This window comes from Cebus imitator, unplaced genomic scaffold, assembly GCF_001604975.1.
Source record: "Cebus imitator isolate Cc_AM_T3 unplaced genomic scaffold, Cebus_imitator-1.0 Scaffold50, whole genome shotgun sequence".
In the NCBI taxonomy this organism is placed as follows: domain Eukaryota; kingdom Metazoa; phylum Chordata; class Mammalia; order Primates; family Cebidae; genus Cebus; species Cebus imitator.
Window position 1 is genome coordinate 4,369,952 of NW_016107365.1, and position 25,426 is coordinate 4,395,377.

At 37.0% G+C, this 25,426-nt stretch overlaps 2 protein-coding genes across 4 annotated transcripts in view; one reads left to right on the forward strand and one right to left on the reverse strand.

Moving 5' to 3' along the window:
* The window catches only part of HEXB (hexosaminidase subunit beta), a 28,944-nt gene extending 18,033 nt beyond the window's left edge, over window positions 1–10,911 (forward strand). The window contains exons 6-14 of the mRNA XM_017527652.2: window positions 1,042–1,143; window positions 3,127–3,256; window positions 4,362–4,565; window positions 6,734–6,797; window positions 8,372–8,444; window positions 8,861–9,035; window positions 10,137–10,227; window positions 10,372–10,476; window positions 10,845–10,911. Of these exons, the coding sequence (XP_017383141.1) occupies window positions 1,042–1,143; window positions 3,127–3,256; window positions 4,362–4,565; window positions 6,734–6,797; window positions 8,372–8,444; window positions 8,861–9,035; window positions 10,137–10,227; window positions 10,372–10,476; window positions 10,845–10,902 (1,002 nt within the window). The 3' untranslated portion in view covers window positions 10,903–10,911. The remainder of the gene's footprint in view (window positions 1–1,041; window positions 1,144–3,126; window positions 3,257–4,361; window positions 4,566–6,733; window positions 6,798–8,371; window positions 8,445–8,860; window positions 9,036–10,136; window positions 10,228–10,371; window positions 10,477–10,844) is intronic.
* Window positions 10,912–10,931: 20 nt separating this feature from the next.
* Window positions 10,932–25,426, reverse strand: part of GFM2 (GTP dependent ribosome recycling factor mitochondrial 2) — a 51,527-nt gene continuing 37,032 nt past the window's right edge. For all 3 annotated transcript variants that reach the window (XM_017527645.2, XM_017527644.2, XM_017527646.2), the window contains 7 exons: window positions 24,491–24,680; window positions 20,428–20,504; window positions 18,025–18,163; window positions 13,758–13,937; window positions 13,459–13,574; window positions 12,079–12,261; window positions 10,932–11,427 (listed from right to left, as the gene is read on the reverse strand). In XM_017527645.2, the coding sequence (XP_017383134.1) occupies window positions 11,299–11,427; window positions 12,079–12,261; window positions 13,459–13,574; window positions 13,758–13,937; window positions 18,025–18,163; window positions 20,428–20,504; window positions 24,491–24,680 (1,014 nt within the window). In that variant the 3' untranslated portion in view covers window positions 10,932–11,298. The remainder of the gene's footprint in view (window positions 11,428–12,078; window positions 12,262–13,458; window positions 13,575–13,757; window positions 13,938–18,024; window positions 18,164–20,427; window positions 20,505–24,490; window positions 24,681–25,426) is intronic.

Here is a 25,426-nt window from a genome sequence, read left to right on the forward strand (position 1 = left end):
GTTGGCCAGGCTGGTCTTGATCTCCTGACCTTGTGATCCACCCGCCCCAGCCTCCCAAAGTGTTGGGATTACAAGTGTGAGCCACCGCATCTGGCCTAAAAAAGATTTCTTAACTGCATCAGCAAAATCCCTTCAGCCTTGATGAAGAGGGAGTCTTTAAGTTTTGATGATCTTGTTGGACAAATCTTCTCCCTTACTATTTTTCATCTTTTAAAAATAGTGTTTATATTTTATATAAATATTATATTGGTTATTCCTCTAGCATATACATAAAATTATTAACTTAATTTGTCCAAAAATTTCTCTGGGACACTCGTATTGAGTTTGCAATGAATTTCTTGGTTGGGACTCAAATTTCAGAACTGTGGAATTATAAGTCCTGATACTTAAATGAATGCTCCATTTTTCCTTTGCCGTATTCCCAAACACAGTGGCAGCCAAGAACCATTTTGCATTGTTGGCAGACTCCTAGATATTGGGAATTTATAAGCTTGCCCTCCTCCCATAGAGCAAAGTTACAACTCACTGTCTAGAAAAAATATGATGTTTCCAGAGGATTTTTCAATACTGACATGTCATGTGAAGTATATATGATGAAGAATTTCTATTCTCATTCTTTTTTTGCTGAAAAATAAATTTTGGTCAGGCATGGTGGCTCATGCTTGTAATCCCAGCACTTCGGGAGGCTGAGGCGGGCAGATGGCTTGAGCCCAGAAGTTCCAGGCGAGCTTGGGCAACATGGCAAAACTCTGTTTCTACAAAAAAATACAAAAATTAGCCGGGCATGGTGGTGGGCGCCTGTAGTCCCAGCTACTCAGAGGCTGAAGTGGGAGGATCACTTGAGACTGAGAGGTCAAGGCTGCAATGAGCTGAGATCATGCCATACTCCAGCTTGGGCAAGAATGAGACCCTGTCTCAAAACAAAAAAATATATATCTTTAAAGGAAGCAGACATATTGGAAGCAATTCCAAATGTAGACAGGTAATATGGATTGTATATGATATCTGTAGTATATACTTTTTAAATATGTTTGCTTACAGGATGCCATGGCTTTTAATAAGTTTAATGTTCTTCACTGGCACATAGTTGACGACCAGTCTTTCCCCTATCAGAGCATCGCTTTTCCTGAGTTAAGCAATAAAGTGAGTAAACTGTATTGTAGTCTGTCTACAAAAACTTTGGGTATTGTTTCATTACAAGTTTGTGGCTTAAATGTTTATTCTTATGGATAGAATCAAAGTGTAAAAATTAGATGCTTATGGTTTGTAATTTTTTTTACCTCCATAAAACTTTTTTTGTTATTGCTATAACTCACTGTATTGTTATTGTAAATATAAACAATCTCTGGAGAAGTATAAATAGAAATTTAACAACTCAAGGTAGAAGACTTGAATAATTCTCAAATTACATATGGTTAAGATAATATATTTATCAAGTTGTCCAACAGTGCATTTGTTATAAACATAATTCTTTGGAAATCCCTAAATGATGATTTTTCTCTCTGAAAAACTACATGAAGTAGGGAATTTTAGAGTGAGAGTGCTTTCTTAGAAAACAATGGTAGTCTCAGTTGACAGTGTTCAAACTGACTGTATTATGGACCAGTGGAGCTGGGAGGGATCCCAGTATCCCCTAGTTTGATATTCCTGTGATACAAAGAAGGTACCTGACATCCAGAGAAGTGACGTGCCTTGTCTGAAGTTGTGGTTAGGAAGGGACGGAGCCAGGACTCTAAATTCCATCCTCTGGCCGTAATTCCAAAACTTTCTCCAGTGTTACGTATGTAGGCTAAAATGCTCACAGCACTTGTGTTTTTATTTCCTTTTGTTTTACTTTTTATTATGGCAAATTTCAAACATATACAGATATAGAATAGTTTAATGAATTCCCATGTTCTCATCACGCATATTCAAAAATGAATACATGGTCAATCTTGTATCACTTAAACTCCTGCAGACAAGCCCTGCCCTGCCCTGTTGTTTTGAATAAAATCCATCACCATATCTCACCATAAAAAGGCCTGTTCTTTAAGGAAAAATAATCATAATACATGACTGCAGCTAAAGAATTAAGAGTAATCTAGACACCCAATCAATATTCACATTTCTCCAGGTGTCTTTTCCTCTTATTTAAAAAATTATTTTAAAAAATTTGCAGTGGGATACAAATAAGCTCCCTAACTGTGGTGAATTAATGTCTAGTAATTCTCTTTTGATCTGTGGGTCCCCTCTTCCCACTTCTTTTTTCTCCTGGAATTTGTTGTTGAAGAAACTGTGTCCTACAGTTTCCCCCAGTCTGGGTTTTGCTGATTGCACCCCATAGTGTCCATTAACATGTCCCTGTATTTAATATAAAGTGGTAGTTAAATCTTGTCTTGGTCGAAATTTGATTTGTAGTGCTAGGAGACAAGACTACTTTTCAGGGATTGAGCACTTATAACCAATAGTTTGATAAATGTGCTAGGAACACCTTTCATGGAACTTTAGTTACAGACAATATTGAGTTCTAATTTTTCAAGTGACCTATAAAGGGACTAAGGTAATCATTCAAAATAACCAAGTCACTTATCATAGAGTCTACAGGGGAATTTTTCAAGCTGATAGTAATTGAAGATGATAGTCCTTTGAAGGACAATAGCTATGCTTTGTAATGAGTGAATTCTGACTCTAAAATTGACAAGAGCAGTGTTTTCAGAGGTTTCACTTCGGAGACATTTGTTTTGTTGTATGCTTACATGGAAGCTGAAACAGCATGACAGTAGACACTCTTCAAACAGGAGGTACTGACAGAGATAGATATTTCTATCAGTACATCTGGGATTAGCCCAAAGCATACTGAGAATTTATTGCTAAAATATGGAAAACAAATGATTTGACAAAAGCCTCAATAGCTATCATCCTTTGAGTATGTGTGACTTAGTAGAAATTTTCTTTCTGAAATTTTCTATTCCTAAAACTATGGTACTATATTATTTTAAAATGAGTCATGTAACATCACATGAAACCAATATATAGTCATAGTGAAAAAATTAGCTGTCAGATATCAAATGCAAGCACAATTGTTAACAATTTCCAGAATCAAATCTACATTGTACATTTTAACTTGAATAAATATGGCTTTTACAGGGAAGCTATTCTTTGTCTCACATTTATACACCAAATGATGTCCATATGGTGATTGAATATGCCAGATTACGAGGAATTCGAGTCCTGCCAGAATTTGATACCCCTGGACATACATTATCTTGGGGAAAAGGTAAGGAGTTGTATTTTATTTTATTTTAATTATTATTTTTAGACAGTCTTGCTCTGTCACCCAAGCTGAAGTGCCATGGTGCCATCTCAGCTCACTGCAACCTCTGCCTCCCAGGATCAAGTGATTCTCCTGCCTCAGCCTCCTGAGTAGCTGGGACTACAGGCACGTGCCACCACACCCAGCTAATTTTTGGTATTTTTAGTAGTGACGAAGTTTCACTGTGTTAGCCAGGATCTCCTGACCTTGTGATCTGCCCACCTCAACCTCCCAAAGTGCTAGGATTATAGGCGTGAGCCACTGTGCCTGGCCAGGAGTTGTATTTTATAAGTTGCAGAAGTGAATATTTGAGGTCTCACACTTCTTATTTTATGACCTAGTGTTTGCTCATTTTAATTGTGATTGGCATATAAGTAACACCGTTGACAGATACGATTCAATAACTACTATGTGTCTATTGTGAGCAAGTCATTGTGAGCAGGTACTGCCTAAAGTATTAAAAAGGGATATATACTGCTTTAAATAATAAACTGAGCATATCAAACTTCCAGTTGGACAGACTGGAGTTCTGGACCAAAAAGGTGATAGTGGGAATGGAAAATAATGGACAGAACTGAGAGACATTTTGGAAAAATCCATAGAACTTGGCAACTGATTGGCTCTAAGAGAGGGAAGAGGTATATACTCTAGGATGATGATGGTACCCTCACTAGAATACAAAAACCAGGAGAAGCTGGAGAAAGGAGCTTAGTGACTGCAGATGTTGTTTTTTGTTAGCTTGTATTTGAAGTACAGCTAGGATTTCCAGTTGTATTCAGCAGGGAATTTGAAATATGAATTGAAGCTCAAGAGAAAGGGTTGAGGAAAGCTGAAGATTTTGGAGTTATTAACATTTAAAGTAGATAAAATCTCAGATATAAAGGGAAACAAAGAGGCAAAGAGACAGGATTCAGGAAACAATTCCTTGTCTTATTTGGAAGAAATTACTAACTTAGTAAACATGCTTATCTTTTGTGCATAAAATCTTGTAGCTTCAATAAAATGATGAAAACCAGATCTTTATAATGAGTATACTACTTTTAAAAAGAATCTTAATATTTTCTTCTAGGTCAGAAAGACCTCCTGACTCCATGTTACAATAGAAAAAACAAGTTGGACTCTTTTGGACCTATAAACCCTATTCTGAATACAACATACAGCTTCCTTACTACATTTTTCAAAGAAATTAGTGAGGTGTTTCCAGATCAGTTCATTCATTTGGGAGGAGATGAAGTGGAATTTAAGTGTTGGGAATCAAATCCAAAAATTCAAGATTTCATGAGGCAAAAAGGCTTTGGCACAGATTTTTAAAAACTAGAATCTTTCTACATTCAAAAACTTTGATACTATTGCAGCCATAAACAAGGGATCCATTGTCTGGCAGGAGGTTTTTGATGATAAAGTGAGCCCGGCACAATAGTTGAAATGTGGAAAGACAGCGGGTATCCTGAGGAATTCAGTAGAGTCACAGTGTCTGGCTTCCCTTAATCCTTTCTGCTCCTTGGTACGATTAGTTATGGACAAGATTTGAGGAACTACTGTAAAGTGGAACCTCCTGATTTTGGTGGTACTCAGGAACAGAAAGAACTTGTCATTGATGGAGAAGCTTGTCTATGGGGGGAATATGTGGATGCAACTAACCTCACTCCAAGATTATGGCCTCGGGCAAGTGCTGTTGGTGAGAGACTCTGGAGTTCCAAAGATGTCAGAAATACGGATGATGCCTATGACAGACTGACAAGGCACCGCTGCAGAATGGTCAAATGTGGAATAGCTGCACAAACTCTTTTTGCTGGATATTGTAACCATGAGAACATGTGAAAATGGAGGGGGAAAAAGGCCATAGCAATCTGTGCTATAATCAACTTCATTTTGAAATCATGTAAATTAAGACATTAGACTGTTTTTTGAATAAAATATTTTTATTGATTGAACCTCTTATTATATATAAAAAGTTCCTTTACTATCTCACTTTCCATTGTAATGTAATGCCCCTTTTATCCATGATAAAAATATTAGCAAATCAAATCCAACATTGTATGAAAAAAATACAACACGACCAAATGGGATTTATTCCAGATATGCATATTTATTTAATGGTTGAATATTAATTAATGTAATTAATCACATCAACTAAGTTAAAAAAGATAATCATGATTATATCAATACATTTAGAAGAAGCATTTGACAAGTCTAACACCATTCATGATAAAAACTCTCAGCAAACTAGGAATAGAAGGGAACTTTTTTAATTGATAAAGAACATCTACAATAATTCCACAGCTCACATCATACAGAACTTAATGGTAAAAAATCAGATGCTTTTCCCCTAATATCAGGGAAAAGGCAAGGATGTCTCTTGTCACCACTCCTGTTCAATATTGTACAAGTCTTAGCTAACACAATAAGACAGAAGGAAATAAAAGTATAAAAAATTGCAGCCGGGCGCTGTGGCTCACGCCTGTAATCCCAGCTCTTAGGGAGGCAGAGGCGGGAGGATAGCTTAAGCCCAGGAGTTCGAGACCTGCCTGGGCAATATAGCGAGACCCCGTTCTCCACAAAAAGGAAAAATTGCAGATGAACATGACTGTCTATGTATAAAATCCCAAAGGATCAACAAAAAACCTCTGAGAACTAGTAAGTTATTATAGTGACATTGCAGAATATAAGGTTAATATACAAAAGNGTGAAACCCCATCTCTACTAAAAATACAAAAATTAGCTGGGAGTGGTGGTGGGTACCTGTAATCCCAGCTATGTGGGAGGCTGAGGCAGAAGAATCTCTTGAATCCCAGAAAAGGAGATTGCAGTGAGCTGAGATCATGCCACTGCACTCCATACTGGGAGACAGAGCAAGACTCCAGTGGGGGTGTGAGGGGGAGCCAAAAAACAAAAAAACCTGTTGCATTGAAGTAGCTATAGTGGGCTCCACACCATAAGGAAGACTTGAGTAACATCCCTGCTTGTAAGGGTTTAAACTGGGCAACACGACTCCTGAGATCATAGATTTTTCTAGAATGTACATTTGGGTGGTATGGCAAAGTAAAGCTTAAGAAAGAAAAACAAGATGCAGAAAAAAATGGAGATTCAAAAAAAAAGATTACCATGAAATGAGAACGCCTTTAGTGAAGGAGGTCAGTGATTAAATGGGGAAGGTTTTTCAAATAAAAATTCTCTCTGCAAATGGCTTTGGATGGAGGAGAAAGGTGGGTAGGGTAGAGCTACAGGAAATCAGCTTCTTGAAAAAACTCTTTGCAATGGATAATTAAGATAACTCGTAATTAAGTTTTTAGGCGTTTTACTAACAAACTTTAATAGTTTTAAGTCTGCACAACTGATGTTAGGGATATATACTGCTTTAAATAATAAACTGAGCATATCAAACTTGTAATGAAATTTTAATTACTTTTTCCTTTAGGGAATCAAATCCAAAAATTCAAGACTTCATGAGGCAAAAAGGCTTTGGCACAGATTTTAAAAAACTTGAATCTTTCTACATTCAAAAGTAAGTTGTTTGAAAGCCTATTTCTGTATTTCATTAATACTTTTTGTAAAAGTTTATTCAGTAATATGCTTTATTTTTACGTTTTCTCTACATCCTTTGTCTAAGTGTAGATGTGAAAAATCACTAAAGGAAGCAATACCCACTGCTCGGTTTAAATCAGTAACATGGTGACTCCAAGTATTTTGCAATAGCTGTTGAAATATCGGAAGGCAGTCATCTGTTCTAAAAACTCAGCTTGGGCTGAGGCATGGTGGCTCACACCTGTAATCCCAGCACTTTGGGAGGCCAAGGCAGGCAGGTCACTGGAGGCCAGGCAGGAGTTTGAGACCAGCCTGGCCAACATGGTGAAACCCCATCTCTACGACAAAAACAAAAATTAGTCAGGCATGGTGGTGGGTGGCTGTAATCCCAGCTACCTGGGAGGCTGAGGCAGAAGAATCTCTTGAACCCAGGAGTTGGAGGTTGTAGTGAGCCAAGATTGTACCACTGCACTCCAGCCTGGGCAACAGAGTGAGACTGTCTCACTCTCTCTCTCTCTCTCTCTCTCTCTCTCTCACAGTTGAATACCTGGCTACTCTGTGAAATCTTCACTAACATTCTTCATTCCATTTTGTCAATTCCAGGAGCATTTCTTTTACTTTATACCTATGCTATCCCATAAAGTAGCCATAGCCAAGGTGTCTGTCTGTATGTAAATTAATTAAAATTAATGAAAGTTAAAAATTCAGCTACTCAGTTGCATTAGCCACATGTCATGTGTTCAACAGCCAGCTGATGCTAGTGACTGTCAAACTGAAAAGTGCATATAAATACATTTCCATCCCAGGAAGTTCTACTGGACAGTGCTGCTCTACAGGGATTGGCAAACTTTTTCTGTAAAGGGCCAGAGAGTTTAGGCTTCATGGGTGACATATAATTGCACATCCTTTAAAAAAAAAAAAAAAAAACTTAAAAATTTTAAAACTTAAAAGAAACGTTTTACAAATGTAAAAACCATTCTTAGCTCAAGTCCATACGACAACAGCCCGCAAGCTATAGCTGCCAACCCTTATGCTGTACCATTTATTTGGCAAGCCCAGGTTCCAGCCTTTGCCTATTCAGCTTTTTGTGTGATGCATTTTAATTTTATCTACAGAGCACCTGGCATTGTCTAAATATCTATAAATATTTGTGGACTGATTGTCAGCAACTCTTATATGTAATTTATGTGATATGACAGGCTAGGTTATGGTCCCTGCCATTTTAAGACAGCCGTAAAATTATGAGAGATTGCTGTTTGTACAATTTCCTATGAGTTACCTCCCAACTCAACTTGGGGCCACTTCTTCCTATCTCAGGAGCATACTTATTCATTCAGCAAGTGATTATTAAACCCTTATACTATGTTAGGTTCTGTATCATAAGCTAAAAAGGGGGCACTACTTGTGACACTTCCCAACTTCAGCTGCTTGTGCTGTAAAGCTGTACTATACTGAAAGGCCTCTCAACAATGCAAGTAATCATTGGTAGAAAATGTACATTTTAAACATATTGTTAAGCTTGTGATCTAAAAATAACTTTTTTTGTAATACTAGGCTTTTGGATATTATTGCAACCATAAAAAAGGGATCCATTGTCTGGCAGGAGGTTTTTGATGATAAAGTGAAGGTGAGCATTGTGAAGACTGTATCTGATCAGTTTAAGAGATTTATTTTTCTTGGGGCAATTGGGAATTTGCAAGTCTAGCTACTAGTATTACCTTTCCAGAGTGGCTAGTGACCACTTTGGACCTTATAATGTAGAAATGAGACGAAAATGCAAGTCTCAGCCTTAGTTAACTGAACCTCTGTGGTACCATATGTAAGCAAAACTTAAATATCCAAACTTAAGGTTGATGAAACTTGTCATTTTAAGTCCCTACAATGACTATCACATGGCACTAACTCTGAAGGGGAAAAAGAAAATGTAGATTTTTTTTAAGGATCTTAGAAAATTATGTTCCTAGTAATAATGCCTTAAACTTTCCATTTCTTCTACTATGCTCTAGACCTAATAATATGTATTGCTATTTATAACTTTAATAGCTTGAGCCAGGCACAATAGTTGAAGTGTGGAAAGACAGCAGGTATCCTGAGGAACTCAGTAGAGTCACAGCGTCTGGCTTCCCTGCAATCCTTTCTGCTCCTTGGTACTTAGATTTGATTAGTTATGGACAAGATTGGAGGAAATACTATAAAGTGGAACCTCTTGATTTTGGTGGTAAGTAAAGCAACCATTGTTACCTTTGTTTTATGAGTTTTCTTCCCTAACCTCCCACCTCAGAAATCCTTACCTAGATATTACCTACCAACTATCCTCCCTTTTATGTTTGATCCTTGATTTTGTGTACTTTTTTAAAGCTCAGTATCATTTTACACTCTCCAGAAACCATATAGTTGCCTAAATTCAAGAACTTCAAAAGTATTATAGATCCCTTTAAACTTTATCTCCATTTTCACTGATGGGTCCTCCCTCTCTACATTTGAAAGCTATTTGACTGCATTAACCTTGTATGCCCTCTTCTGAACTGCTTCTCCAATGTAAGACACCTAGGCAAAGCTATAGTTTTAGTTCAGTGGATTTCAGGCTATGTTGTCTTAGGATTCTGAGTGTAGAATCATTGGTGGTGGGAACAGTAGAAGGGGACATCTGAAGGGTGGAGCTTCAGGCTCTCAGAACACTTCATAAAGAACAGTTCTACTTTGTCCAGTTTTGTACATCAGCCCTTAGTACAAAAGCCTTGGAAAAGGATTTTGCTAATTAAAAAAGTTTTAAAATGGTACATCTATTAAGAATTGGTAATTTTCTACACAATGCATTTTATAAGGATCAAAAAGCGCTAATGACCAATTTAAAAAAAAAAAGTACTCAGTTTTTGTTTTAAATGCCAAGAGGCAGAAATTACAGGCAGGCATGGTGGTCACAGTCCACTGAAAAATAAACTAGTATTCCAACTTATATTCCCTACATACTACTAAACAGGCAATCAGGGATTTGAAAAATGGTTTCTGGTGTCCAGATAAGTTTGCATAAAAACTAAAATAAAACTTTTTAATACTGGCCCACCACGTTAATCCATGGTGCTTACGTGTGCTGTGAACCATGGGCGGGAATAAAGTCTGCAACCATTTTTTTGCAGGAGTGGGGGGGTACCTTTTTTTTTTCTTTTTTACCACAGTCATTAACATCTCCCAAGGTCCTGCTGACCACAGGAGAGAAATGTTGCCCTAGGATAAAGACAGGAAACAAATTTGATAAATTAATATTGCCTCTGTGTGTAAGCTTTGAACTTCTGAACTTAATTCAGTGATTTTAACTTAGGTACACAGGAACAGAAACAACTTGTCATTGGTGGAGAAGCTTGTCTATGGGGAGAATATGTGGATGCAACTAACCTCACTCCAAGATTATGGTATGGGATTTATGTAGTGACATTTGAGTTAAGAATTGAGGTTGCCTTAGCTTTCCTTCTCCATCTAAGCACAAAAGTACTAAACATGAATTTAAAGTGCTTGGAGGGATATGTGACTTAAATTATATGTGACTTAAATATTAGGCCTCGGGCAAGTGCTGTTGGTGAGAGACTCTGGAGTTCCAAGGATGTCAGAAATCTGGATGATGCCTATGACAGACTGACAAGGCACCGCTGCAGAATGGTCAAGTAAGAAATATTTCTCAAGCTAGGATACTATTAAGTCCAGTATGATTTTTAACCTTCTTATTCAGTATTAACTAGTTTCTTGTTATAAATAGAAATGTATGTTACCTAAGTAGTAGGAACTAGGAGAAACTGGGAATTATTTTTTGTAGGTAAGAGAATAATACCTATAAGAAGAAGATACATTCAGAGTTAGGACTGTTTTATAGATACATAAAATTTTGGTGTAACTTAGAACTCATCTTCAGTTGCTTTTTCTTCCCTTATATTCAGTAATGCTATGACTTAGTGATTCTAATTTAGGCTTCTAAGTTAAGATGACATGAATTATATCAATCTAAAATATCTTTATTCATGTTATCTATCTACAGACGTGGAATAGCTGCACAACCTCTTTTTGCTGGATATTGTAACCATGAGAACATGTAAAAATGGAGGGAAAAAAGGCCATGGCAATCTGTACTACAATCAACTTCATTTCAAAATCGTGTAAATTAAGATATTAGACTGTTTTTTGAATAAAATATTTTTATTGACTGAACCTCTATCTTATATATAAAGCCTGATATCTTTCTTGTGAGACAAGCTTAAAGACACACAAGAAACACAACTTCGTGATACCGCTCTTCCAGAGTTGAGTGTTTACTACTAAGAGTAATAACTTTATAGATGAACAGCATGATTCAGGTACATTGGCTTTAAATTAAAACAGGTGCTACTATCAAAGCTTATCTAGTTCTTTCATCCAATAAAGCAATAAAAATTGCTCTTACTGACAATGAAGTAGCCAGGTGCTCCTGAATTCCTCTCCAACAACTAAAACATTTAGGTCAAACCACTTCTCCGGTTGAGCAGTGTATTTTGATCTTGAGGATTCATGGCTTGATAAGTAGATAGTTCCAACGCAAAAGTAGCTGAGCCTGATGTTAGCGTTCGAAGTGCAGTTGAATAACCCTAATCAAAATAATTTAAGTCCTTTATCTTATCAAATTTAAGCCTCAAGTTTTTCTTCCTGCTATCCTTTGACTATTATCAGGGAAAAGTGATGTCGCCACTCATGTGGCTTAGCCATATCACTTCCTTCAAAGAGATCATTTCATTTTTTGCACGGTAAGTTGGATATAAAAATATTGAGGACAGAAAGCAAAATAGTGCACTTGTGCTGCCGATGTATTCTGTGGTGCCGGCATTCGGTTACATGGCTCTGCCCTTCCTGCTACTCTGCTGGCAGCCCAGGTGCCTGTCCTAGAGCACAAGAGGCTGAAGGGGGAGAAGAATGATACTTGCCTTAAAACTGACAAAGGTAGAAGACATGTTTGGAAGGGAAAAAATGGCCATATAGACTGGCACCACATTTTGGTACAGCACACCCTCAAACTTTGTGGTCTTAGGACTGTAAATACCCACTTGAAGTGCTATATATGATCCCTGGATTTCCTCAACAATTTAAATTCAAAGTCCTAACACTTCCCGCTGGTTGAAACTCAACATGTATTCTCTAAATCAAAGCCTTGAGGCTTTTTTGAGGTTACTGATTGTCTATTCATTGGCATATTATATCCCCTGAATTAAGAATATGTACTTTTCAGTCACAAAGGTACCTACCATAATTTCTGCTAAGGGAACAAAACCAATAACAACTTTGTTGTCCTGGCGAGTCTGAATTTCCTGAATGTTTCCTCTTCTTTGTGCCAGATCTCCCAGGACAGGGCTGAGATAATCTCTAGCTACTGTAACCTCCAGATTCATCAGAGGCTCCAAAACTTGCTTATCAGCTTTCTTCAGAGCCTAAAGAAATTAAAGAATGTTAACCCCTCTTTCATAAATAAAAACTTAAAATAAATACTGCCATACTCTTAAGCCACAACTCATACAAAAATATATAAGCTTGCTTTAGCTCTTTAAAGGTAACATAAGAAGTCAAGAACCTCAATGTTTGCTTGTATAAGAATGATAACAGAATTTATAGATCTCTTGTGTGATTCAAGGGGGTGTTTAGAAAAAAGTCTGATTATAAAAACTGCCTGTGAACATGTGGTCAGTGTCACAGAAGTCCTCCCCTTTCAAAGATTCATTTATTCTATTTAAACCTGTTTCTGTTCCTGATGTCTATAATTATAGTCCATGCCACATACCAGAGACAGCAATAAAAGAGGGAGCTTTAAAAAATGAAAAATTTAATGCAATAAGGTAGTAGAAACATGGTGTAAAATAAATCTTTTAGGCCAGGTGTGATGGCTCACACTTGTAATCTCAGCACTTTGGGAGGCCGAGGCAGGTGGTTCACGAGGTAAAGAGTTCGAGACCAGCCTGGCCAACATAGTGAAACCCCATCTGTATTAAAACTATAAAAAATTAGCTGGGCGCAGTGGTGGGTGCCTATAATCCCAGCTACTCAGGAGACTGAAGCAGGAGAATCACTTGAACCCAGGCGGTGGAGGTTGCAGTGAGCCACTGCACTCCAGCCCAGGCGACAGAGCAAGATTCTGTCTCAAAAAAAAAAATCTTTTCTTGCATAACTATTCATTTACAATCTTAGATTTCAAAGGCCAAGAAGAATATGCATATAGAGAGTGTGGAAGCTGAAAATGTCTTTCAGAATAAAATAATGGAATTGAAAAAGATGTAAAAATTAAGAAGAAAAATGCCACAACAAAGAAAGGGATTGAATTCTGTGTATCTAACTAAAGCATATCATGCTCATGGAACTGTCCTTAGTCCTCTTTTCACAGTCCTTCCCTAGCAATATTACCTATCTGGAGAGCTTTAAAAACGCTTTCAACATGGCTTCCTCAAAAACTTTAGATCCTATGCAGCCCATAGTTTCTGAGTGCTCCAGTCTTGTACTCCATTGGCCTGCTTTGGGATAGTGCCTGAGTATCCTACAGCTTTCCAAGGTAAGGCTAAGTAAGCACAGCTGTCTGCAAGATCCGTGGTACTATACTCAGAAGAGTCACCTTAATAAGGATTAGGATACTTCTATACCTTTTGTACACATCTTGAGACACAGGCAGAAATCATAGTTGTGGAGGTACCAGGATAAACTGTCAGGGAATGTAAAGTAATTGCTACATCTTGAACTGGGGATCCAAGCAGTGGTCCTAGACAAGAAAAAAAAAATTGCATCATACTATGCTCGATGGGTAGTGATAAGTAACTGAGAAGTGCAAAGAAATAGAAAACACTAACAAAGTTAGGAAAAAGACTGAAATAATCTGTAAATATACAGAGTGATTAAATGGTTGAGTGTGCTACTAATGCTTACTCTCCTTTGAGTGACTTACCTTGGAGGCATGCACTGTGAATTCCATTTTCAATGGCCTGTTGGGAGACCTTCAAAAGGTCTTCACTGATACTTTCAGCATACTCTATCACTGGCATAAGAGACGATGTTTCAATTGGCCTTGCTTCCACTTCTACAGTCACAAGATGCCGTTTGTCTCCTAAAGTTCTATCTAAGGTGTCTGTAAACAAATTGAATATGGCACCTCAGAGATTAATTCTGGAAAGCTATCAAGGTACTATAAATGGCAAAATTATCAACAAGCTCAGGGTCTCATACAAGATAAAGGAGGAAACAATATTAACAATGGCACTAAATACAGTATAAAAACCAGAAGTAAAGAGTTCTATCAACAAAGCATCTGCTTCTATGTAGCTCAATGTTTAAAAGCTGCTTTGCATCACCTGTTAATGTTATGTTAAGGCACATGTTATGAAAATTATACTTTTAAACATTTTGAAATATTTGTAGGTGATTGAAATTCTTTTAGTTACATATTTTTACATAAAAATATATATCAAATGATAAAATCTTTAAATGTACAAAGATAAGCTAATGAAAATTAAATTATTTTTAAAAAAAAGAAAATTAAATGATTTTTAAATCCTGTCAACTCGCAAAAATGTTATGTTGCGTATTTTTCCAGCAATATTGTTTACTATTTCTTTCCCAAAAAACTAGTAAAATTTTTTTGGTATGATTGAAAAGAGTATCTCCTATTTGTTAACAACCAACAATCTCCAATATTTTACTATGTCTGTTACCAACCTCCAACATTTTACTAAATCAAAACTATGTCGTATTTATGAGAGTAGCCATGTAATGCAGTGACTCGTGATCCAAATTCAAAACTAAGAATTAATTATAGTCTATAATTCTTCAAAATTCCTTTTTAAGCTCACTTTTATACTGTGAAATATTTTCTATTTAAAATTATATAGGCTGGGTGTGGTGGCTCACACCTGTAATCCCACTCAGCACTTTGGTAGGCCGTGGTGGGAGGATCACTTGAGGCCAGGAATTTGAGACTAGCCTGGGCAATACAGCAAGATTCCATCTCTATAAAAAGTAATAAAAATTAGCTGGTTGTGGTAGTGCACACCTGTAGCCTACTTGGGAGGCTGAGGAAAGAGGATTGCTGGAGTGCAGGAGTTCAAGGCTACAGTGAGCTAAGATCTTGCCATTGTATGCAACAGAGTGAGAGTGTCTCAATATATACATACATGTTTATATATAAGTAACTATACATATAAAATATATATGCACAAGCTAAAAAATGAGCATTCATGAAACTACTAAAAAGAGTATTACCAATAACTAGATGCCTTGTGAAGCAACAACTATCATAGATTATTCTCATAATTTTCTTTAGCATTGTATCAAGTATGCATGTATCCCTAATCAATAGTTTACTTCGGCTTCATTTTGAATTTGTTATGCCATATGTATACTGCAACTTGCTTTTTTGTTCCACATGTTTGTCAGAGTTGTCTGGACTATTTTCCAACTCTTGCCCTTCTCCCCAACATCTAACAGTCTGTACTTGGCATCCAGTATAAGGAAGAACCCTCCCTCTTCCCTATTTATCTATGTATTATAAGTATGAACTTAGAAATTATTTTTTCCCAATTGTCTATAATTATTATACTTATCTTGGTATTCAAATTAATCCAGCTTTGGCCAGTAGAGTCTCTTCAAGCTGCTTCCTATGTCCTTATATGCCCTTTTCACCATCATTTTTTGAGCATTTCCTCTCTCACACATAGCATGATATTCCACTACCATTTTTTATGCTTTATTTCGTTTTTAATTAACAAATAATTATACGTATTTATGGGGTACGTGATGTTTCCATACATATATATATATACATAATGGAATGACAAAAATCAGGCAAATTAACATATGTATCATGTCAAAAAACTTATTTAAGATTTTAAATATACATCATTAACTACAGTCACTATGCTATGTAGTAGATCATCAGAACCTATTTCTCCTGTCTAACTGAAACTCCGTACCCCACGTCATCAACATCTCTCCCATCTTCCCAACCCTCAGCCTCTGGTAGCTATCATTGTACTCTTTGCTTCTACAAGCTCGACTTTTTAAAATTCCACATATGTGAGATTATGCCCGTTGCACCTCACTATTTTTGATAGTTTCTTGTTCCTAACACAAGTGACCCTTGAACAATGTGTGGGGGTTAGGGGTGCCAATCCCCCATGCAGTCAAAAATCCATGTGCACATTTTGACTCTCCCAAAACTTAACTACTATAGAATACTGTTAACAGGAAGCCTTAAAAATAATATAAGCAGTCAATTAACACGTTATATGTATTTTATACTGTATTTTTACAATAGTATAAATGAAATAAAGAAAATGTTACCAAGTAAATCATAAGAGAAAATATATTTACTACTCATTAAGTAAAAGTAGAACATCATAGTCTTTATCCTCATCATTTTTGCATTGAGTAGCCTGAGGAGTAAGAAAAATTTGTCTTGCTGTCTCAGGGATGGCAGAGGCACGACAATAATCCATGTGTAAGTGGACCTGGACACATACTTCAAACCCATGTTGTTCAAGGGTCAACTGTACTTTCCCCTCTTTTATTTCTTCAAAGATAATATTTTATATTCTGTACCTCATAATTCCAATAACTGAAGCCTTTGCTGGTGTGACTATGATTTCTATTGCCTTTTTGCTCACTGTGCTTTTTCTCACGGTTTTGTGATTTAAAGAGAATTTTTTTGTGAGTAAATATTCTTTTCTGTGTGGGATTTCTTTTTTCTTTTTTTCTTTTTTGAAACGTCTCGCTCTGTTGCCCGAGCTGGAATGCAATGGCACTATCTTGGCTCACTGCAACCTCGCCCCCTAGGTTCAAGCAATTCTCCTGTCGCAGCCTTCTGAGTAGCTGGGATTACAGGCATGCACCACTATGCTGAACTAATTTTTATATTTTTAGTAGAGATGGGGCTTCACCATATTGGCCAGGCTGGTCTCAAACTCCTGACCTCATGATCCACCCACCCTGGCTTCCTAAAGTGCTGGGATTACAGGTGTGAGCCACCATGCCTGGCCATGTGTGGGATTTCTTTGATGCCTGGGTTGATAGATATCTTTGGGGAAGCCCTTTTTTTCCAGGTTCCTTGGGATACTACCAAGTCATGAGCACTTTACAATAAGTTCTTCTTGGTGTGGAGTTTTTCAGGGCATACTGGTTCTATGAACTTAGGTTAAAGACCTGTACCCGAAGCCTATGATTACGAATTCTCAGAAATCTTGTCCCCTTACCACAGAGACAGACAAGTTTCCTTGCCCTCTGCTTTTGTGGAAAGGACTTTTCCTAGTTAATTCTTTCCATGAGGATACTGCTCTCAAGCACTAGGGTTAGAGATGATTACAGATTCCTCCAGAATAGCTATAGCCTATGGTGCTGACTTATTTTCCTAGATTACTATTCCTGCTTCCTTTCTGACCTCTGGAAATTTCTATTACATTCTAGTCAGCTCAGACATTCATTTAAAAGTTAAGAGTTTTCTAGCATTTTTAGTTTTTCCAGATAAACAGTCCAGAAAGAGAACTCCTCATGCTATTTGCTCCTGTATTCTGCTTGTTTAATTTTTCAAGTTTCAATGAAATGTAACCATCAGGACTTTTGGTTATCCTAAACTCTTTTTTGTTTTGTTTTGTTTTTGTTTTTGTTTTTTACAATTTCCCACAAGCCTGTCCACATTTTCTTCTTGGGGGTGAGTAGCAATAATTGTTGTCATGTTCTATGGCTTAAGAGAACCAAATTAAAATTCTATGTAGAAATATTATGAGTTCTTACATTTGGGAATAGAAGTATAAAAACTATACTTTCTCAAGATTACTATCAGCATAGAATAATCATATTTATTAAGTACTAAAACTGACTTCCTACTTTTACTTTATAGAGTAAAAATAACACATTGACTTGAAATTCTTAGGCTAGTTCTGACAGTGAGGACTGGGACAAGCCATTGACTTCAATGGCTTACCCTATCCCAAGACCACTGAAAAGCACATGTGATTGATGAGTGGTCATCCAGATGTTTTGGGTGACAATGAAATAGGGCTTTCTGTATTCAGAACAAAATCCTAAAAAATAAAAAACCCACATATATTAAAAACTGTCTCCTCTCATAGAAGACATTAGTGACTGTGAACACTGCTTTAAGCAACTAGAGAGAGAGATAAAAAGAGAGAGAGAAAACAAGTCCTAAGTTTTTTACTTCTTACCTGTGGCACAAGCTGAGTTTAGGATGGTCTCTCGATATGCCACCTGGAGAGGCCCTAGATAGGTCTCCAGTCCATATTCCCTCTTGATTCGATCATGAATAATCTCTATATGTAACTCCCCCATACCACACAGAATAGTCTGGTTACCAGAGGAAGGAAGTAAAACAAAGATTAAGGGTAAATTATATTTACTGCAATATATATATATATATATATATATATATATATATATATATGTTAATATATATTTATTTTTCATTAATTACAGTTTCCTTTGTAATTCTTTTTGGCCAGGGGCTCCTACATCAAAACACTGCTTTTGACTTTTCTGACTGGAATAATTAATCAATAAAAAGTGAATTACTTGGCCGTTCTCCTCTTCTTCGATAGCTGAATTATCTGCTGGGCAAGTAGCATCTGGCTAAGACTAATGATGCCAACGCTTAGCTATATACCAACACTTCCCAACCACAAAGCCAAATTTCTGGCCAATGGAAGATGAATTTAATTGATGTCGGTTTCTCGGTGGTGCCTATAAGAGGAGGGTAAAGCCCCTTTCTTAACAAAAATATAGGCAACTGTCATGACACACGAGAATGAGGGCTATACCTTGTAAATGGAGGGAATGACCTTTCTCAACAACATGGGCATTTCCCAATCATCCAGGGCAGTTTACAGCTTTGTAAGTAGTCAAAACCTTCAGACTAGCTTGAACCGTCATACTAAGGAGAAACTTTTATCTGTTTTGAACCAATGAAGACTAAAGGTATTACTGTGTTAGCTTGTACCTATGGGAAGTACTGGAGACTAAAGGTCAACTACATGGACAGTATGTGATCAAGCCCCAATAATAATTCTGGCCACCAAAGGCTTGGGTGAGCTTCCCTGGTTGACAATACTCTGCCAAGTGGGTAACATGTCCCTGAGGATAAAGGAAGCACTGCAAATGTTTAAAGCCCTCTCAGACTTTGTTCTATGTGTCTCTTCCTTTGGCTGATCCTAATTTAAATCCTTTTGCTATAATAAAACTGTAATCATAAATTTTTTAAAAATCACTTTAAAAAGTTAAAAAGTGAACTATTTGGGAGAGAAGCAAACTAAAATAATACAAATAAAATGACTTGTTTATAGATATCTGTACATATATACTTGCAAATTTATACTATGCTGCATAACACAGGATGGCAAAACATGTGTTTGGATAAAAAGTGTGGAAGGCTATTCACCAAGTTTTCAGTGGTTACCCTGTAGAATAAGATGGAGGAACAGAGAATGGGACTTAATTCTTCACTTGGTAGATTTGTATATTATTTGCTATTTTTTTTAAAGTAGTGCCAGTTTTTATTTTATTTATTTTTTTTGAGACAGGATCTCATTCTGTCACCCAGACTAGAGTGCAGTGGTGTGATCACAGCTCACTGTGGCCTCGACCTCCCGGGCTTAAGCAACCATCCTACCTCAGCAACCTAAGTCGCTGGGACCACAGGTGCATGCCATCATACCTAGCTAACTTTAAAATTTTTTTTGTAGAGACAGTGTTTCCTTATGTTGCCCAGGCTGGTGGATCCTGGGCTCAAGCGATCCTCCCAAAGTGCTGGGATTACATTTCTATTACCTAAATAATAGGTTTTTTAAATAACACGTTTCTGTTTTAATTACTGTTATGGTACACTTCAGTATCAATTAAAATAAATTACTAGCTCATTTGGCTGGCATTCTGGGAAAATAAAGTACTCCATACTTTCTAGATTAACTAAATCAGTTTATCCTTTTTAAAAACAAATTTATAATCTTTTTAAGAAACTCCTTCTAACATCTTATATAAACATTACCCTGCACTCCTATAAAGAGGATGCGAATATAATTTAATCTTTTCTTGATGAATCAAAACATCTGTTCTACTGTGCTATATTATACAGCACCTACTTTAAAACTCCACTTCCTCTCACATTGTTACACTGTAGTTTACCACTTCTCTACATTTTAGATGTGTTACCATCTTCACTAGCACCTTCCAATCCTCCTCCTAGCGTGCTGCTTTTATAAACCTTAGCATAAAAGGCTCAAGGCTTTGTCTTGATTAAAACTTATTTCAAAATTTCACAAAAAGCTGTCTTCAGGAAAGGTAAAAAAAAAAATGTTGGAGAACAGTTTATATATGTGAAGTGTAATTATATAGAGAATTAAGGAAAATTTGTTTACTTAGCTTGATAGTCAACATAAAAAGCAGGAATTTTTGTATTATGAGAGAATCAAAAAAGAAAGGTTTTTCTTTTGGGGCACAGACTAATCAATGTTTTACACACACACACACACACACACACACACACACACGCTCTCTCTCTCTCTCTCTCTCTTCCCCTCTCATAGAAAGGCTTCTGAAGTAAGCAATAATACACCTACTTGTCCAGAGTCAGGATCTAGTCGCACTTTCAAACTTGGATCTTCACGCTGAAGACATTTCAATGCATGTTCCAAATCTAAGGGATAAACAACTGTTACCTTTACATTTCATTTTTTAAATAACTTACTAAATGTTCCAGTGGGTAAAACAGGTAGATAAGCAAACAAATTTTGAAAAAAAAAAAAAAAGTTTTGGCTGGGCACAGTGGCTCACACCTATAATCCCAGCACTTTTGGAAGCTGAGGCAGAAGGATCTTCTTTAGCTACACTAAAGCCCAGGAGTTCGCAACCAGTCAGGGCAACATGGCGAAACTCCGTCTTTGCAAAAAAGAAAAAAAAAGAAAGAAAAAAGAAAATTTCAAACAGCCATACATACTGCAAAGACAAAAACAACGTGATATAATAATGATGCGAGGCTACTTGAGATTGGGTGGTCTAGGAAGGCCTCTCCAGGATTATTTAAGTAAAGACAGAAATGAACAAACAAAAAAGAAACCTATAAGCAAAATCCTGAAGAAAAGGAATCCCAGATAAAGGGAATGGCTATACAAGGAACAATTTGCTGTTGGGAAAATAAGCAAGAAGACTAGCAGTTAGAGATCAGTGGGCAAAAGGAAGAATAGCATCAAATGAGGAAGGAGATGTGTGGCAGGGATCATATCATGTCAGGTCTTGTAGGCCATGGTGAAAAGTTTAGGTTTGCACTGCAAAGCCACTGAAGGGTTTTAAGAGGGGCAGTAACATCATCTGATTATATTTTCCAAAGATCAATTTAGGAGCTAACAAAAAAGTAAAATGCCTTCAGAAAAACTGGCAATAATGAGGAAGTGGCAAAAGGAGGCTAAAATTACATCATAAATAAACAGATACTAGTATGATGACTGATGAATTATCACAACCACAGAGAAAATATATATTTTAGACAGCATTAAATATGCCATCTAAAGTGATATTTTAATATACTCAATTAACTGATAAGTATACTCTCCCTCTTGTTATAAAAGATATATGTTAGAAGTTCCACAGACAAAGTGTAGCTAAAGAAAAGAACTGAGCACTGGATTAATGAGCCAACCTTATCAGTCACGCATTCAAGGTATCTTAGGTATACAAACCAGGCCTTTTAGACCCATACTATCCAAATGCTAATCATTAGCCATTTGGAGGTATTACTGTTATGAATTGCCAGGTGCTGTAAATGTAAAATAAACACCAGGTTTCTAAGACTTAATATGAAAAAAAGAATGTAAAATATCTCAGTAATATTTTTATATCAATTACATATTGAAATATTTTGATATATTATGAAAATTTGTTTCACCAGTTTTATGTGGTGAAAATTTCACATTACATATGTAGACCACACTATATTTCTATTGAACAATACTGTTCTAGAGCCTTGACATCCCAAAGTGGGCTCTAAGGACCAGCAACACTGGTAACACCCGGAGCTGACAGAAATGCAGAGTCTTAGGTTCTGGACCTACTTAGTCAGAGTTTTACATTTTAACAAGAATTCTAAGAGATGTGTATGCATGCTCAAGGTTAAGAGGCATTATTGTGGATATTTTATTTTTAAGCACATACAGATAAAGAGAGTACATGCATATGACACCAAGTGACTTTCGGAATAAAAATAACGTTTACTGTAAAATAAATTCATTCAAAAATATTTGCAACGTTAGCATTGTAACAGGTATCAAGGGTTATAGCTGGATTAAGGGGTAAGTGCAATAAAAGCACAGAAAAAGAAACATGTAGGTACGCTTGAAGGAAGTCTAAGTAAGGGAACTTTGGTAAATCCCTCCCTCTTGGGGGGGCTTAGGACCCCTAAGCTAATGCCCATTAACGAGACTTTGGACACCAAACTTTTTCTCCTAAAGTAGTTAAAGGCTTGAGTTCTTACATGAAAAACTGGCTGGTGCAATTTAACTGCAATCCTGCAATTTGAATGTAGGTGCTCATGCTGCATTTGAAATATAAAATGACTCTCAAATATATATATATATATATATTTTTTTTTTTTTTTTTTTTTTTTTTGAGACGGAGTTTAGCTCTTGTTGCCCAGGCTGGAGTGCAATGGCGCGATCTCGGCTCACCGCAACCTCTGCCTCCTGGGTTCAGGCAATTCTCCTGCCTCAGCCTCCTGAGTAGCTGGGACTACAGGCACGCGCCACCATGCCCAGCTAATTTTTTGTATTTTTAGTAGAGACGGGGTTTCACCATGTTGACCAGGACGGTCTTGATCTCTTGACCTCGTGATCCACCCGCCTCGGCCTCCCAAAGTGCTGGGATTACAGGCGTGAGCCACCGCGCCCGGCCGTCAAATATATTTAAAAGAATCCATGGGTTACTTTGTTTGGGCAGCCCCTGCTCTTATGTGCCTGGCCATTCCTGATAGAACCAGCTTGGCTAACTCTGGTATACATAGGCAGCCAGATTCATCATCACCTGATCCTTCTCCACTAGAGTCAAAACTATACCTAGCTGGCCTTAAGGCATTTAAAGTAACAAAAAAATTGCTGTTGTGCCCATTTTAACTTAGTGCTGTTCCTTCAGCAAGTGGACCCGAAAAGACTCAGTTTCATTTTCTTTCTGTATGAGGGGTTGTCTTACATCTACACTCAGATTTCTCTCATGTGAACTCCATCTGGGGAGATAAGCAAATGTAACCTCTACTGGGCTAAAGATCCTTCTACTTTCCCCCGACTGGGTCCTGAGGAAGACAAGGGGAAGCAATAACAACTGCTTTTGTTTTTCCATAATCTCTGAGTCCAACTTGTTTTCAAAGGAAAAGGGGCTTTAATGCCACCTCCAGAACAGAAGGTTTGTCCTTAAACAGTCTAATACAGGAAATTCAATGAGAGCCTCATAAAGGGGTGATGCTTGAACTGAGACCTAAAGGAAGAGTGAATGTTTTCCAGGCAGGTAAGTTCATGGGCTACTATTACAATGCAAGAGAGAACAAATGAAAAGAAATAGCAATGCAAAAAAGAGCATGGTATCTTCGGGAAATCACAGCTACTTTACTGTGGGAGCATAACGTGTGGCTATAGTTTTATTTTTCTTTGGGCTAAAGAAGAGGGTCAAAAAGAAGGAGGAAGTTTCAAGAAATGAAGCCAGGCAAGAAGTCTGTGGCAAAGACTACTAGCAGCCTTCCACTCCACTCTGCTGCTGCCTACTTAAAAGGCTGCTTTTACAAGACTTCCTTGCAACAGGTGGCCATGTGTCTCATTGCTGGCCAATGACATACAAGAAATCTTAATAGAAAAGGGGTATAACTTCTTCCTTCCCCTTACTCCTTTCTGTGGTCAGGAACTCCAAGGTGATGCCCAAGGCTCCAGGAGCTATGCACTCAGAAGGGCAGGACAAAAACACTGGAGCCTGGGTTCCTGACAACATTGTGGAGCCACTCTAATCCCTGGCTACCAACTCAAGGTTTCTGTTACGAGACAGAGAGAAATAAACTTTCGTCCTATTAAAGCAATTGTTATTTGCGGGGGTTTCTACCATACGTAACCAAATCTAATGGAAACTATAATTGGAATCATGGGCATTACATATCACACTTAAGAGTTTGGGTGTGTGCTAGAAATAATGAGAAGCCACTGAAAAATTCTTAGCTAAAATGCTAAAGAACAAAATATCTCACAAAAGGTCAAACAAGATTATCCACAATATATAAATATCTTCACTGAGTTCTAGCGGTTGAGCTATAAAACAGCATTTTTATACATAATGATGAGAAACTGAATGGGTTATAAATCAGTTACTGTCTAATATACTAGAAGGGCAGTTCTAAGGCCAGTTACTTAGAATCCTATAGATAGCACTACAAGAGTAAGGAAGAATATAATACGAGAAGAATGGCCAAGAAATAAAAAAAGAAAAAAAATGAAGGCATTTGTAAAAAAAAAAGAAGACCAACCACAAGAAATGTTTACCAATATATTCAGATAAAATATAATTCCATCACATAAGAAATCTCTTGAGGGGATGTTGTAAGTGTTTTATATAAATTATCAGAGCACTAATTAGTTGCTACACCAAGACCATTCATACCTGGCTGCTTAGCGACTGACGGGGGTTCTATGGTACAAAAGAAAACAGGTTCTGGAATTTCTACTCCAGCCAATAAAAGTCTCTCTGCTTCATTGTTTTGTCTGTGCTTCTTTTCTCCCTCCCTTTCTGCTCTACGAGCTGCAGCTAATGCGCTGGACTTGGATGAGACAAGGGTGTCTCCAGTGGCAGTCTGCAAGCAAACCAGATGACTTGGAACAAAAGAAGCATTTTGCAAGCACTCATCTTACACCAAGAACCACAATATAAGAAAAATTTTTGTGACATTTTCTTTTCATCAGAACTTAAAAGAGAAATAAAATTCAAAAAGCTCATTAATAACTTTGCATAAGTGAAACTAATTTAACTTGCATAAAAATTCTATCCAATATACTATTATAATAAATTCTAACAAACAATAAAACACACACACACATATACATCCAAAATTATTTGGCAAAACAAATGTACCTTCCTAAATGTTCAAGCATGACAAGACAGTCTAGGGAGAAGTCCATTAGAGTGTTTTATTACCCATAAGAATTTACTCCTTTTTACAGAAAATCTTCTATTAACTTAAATATACAATTAGCAAGAATACCCTTAACTGTGCAGATTGCTGGTTTCCATGTAGAGCACAGTTATTTTTTAAAAACTGTAATTTTACTTTTAAACTTTTATATCATGAAGTTCTGTGCCAGTTTCCTTCTCTGTAAAAGTAATCTGACTGAAGCAATGGTCTCAATGTATTTGTAGAGCTCCCTCAAATACATGTAAGGAGGTCCTGCCTTCAGGGAGACAGAGGGGACATTCCAATGCCAGAAGTCCAGTAACCAGCATACGGGAATTTTCGACTGAAGGATCTTCAAACCTGAAATCTCATGATCTTCATGAAAAGTTAAAATGCTTAAAATAACAATGTTTAGTACATAAAGGTTA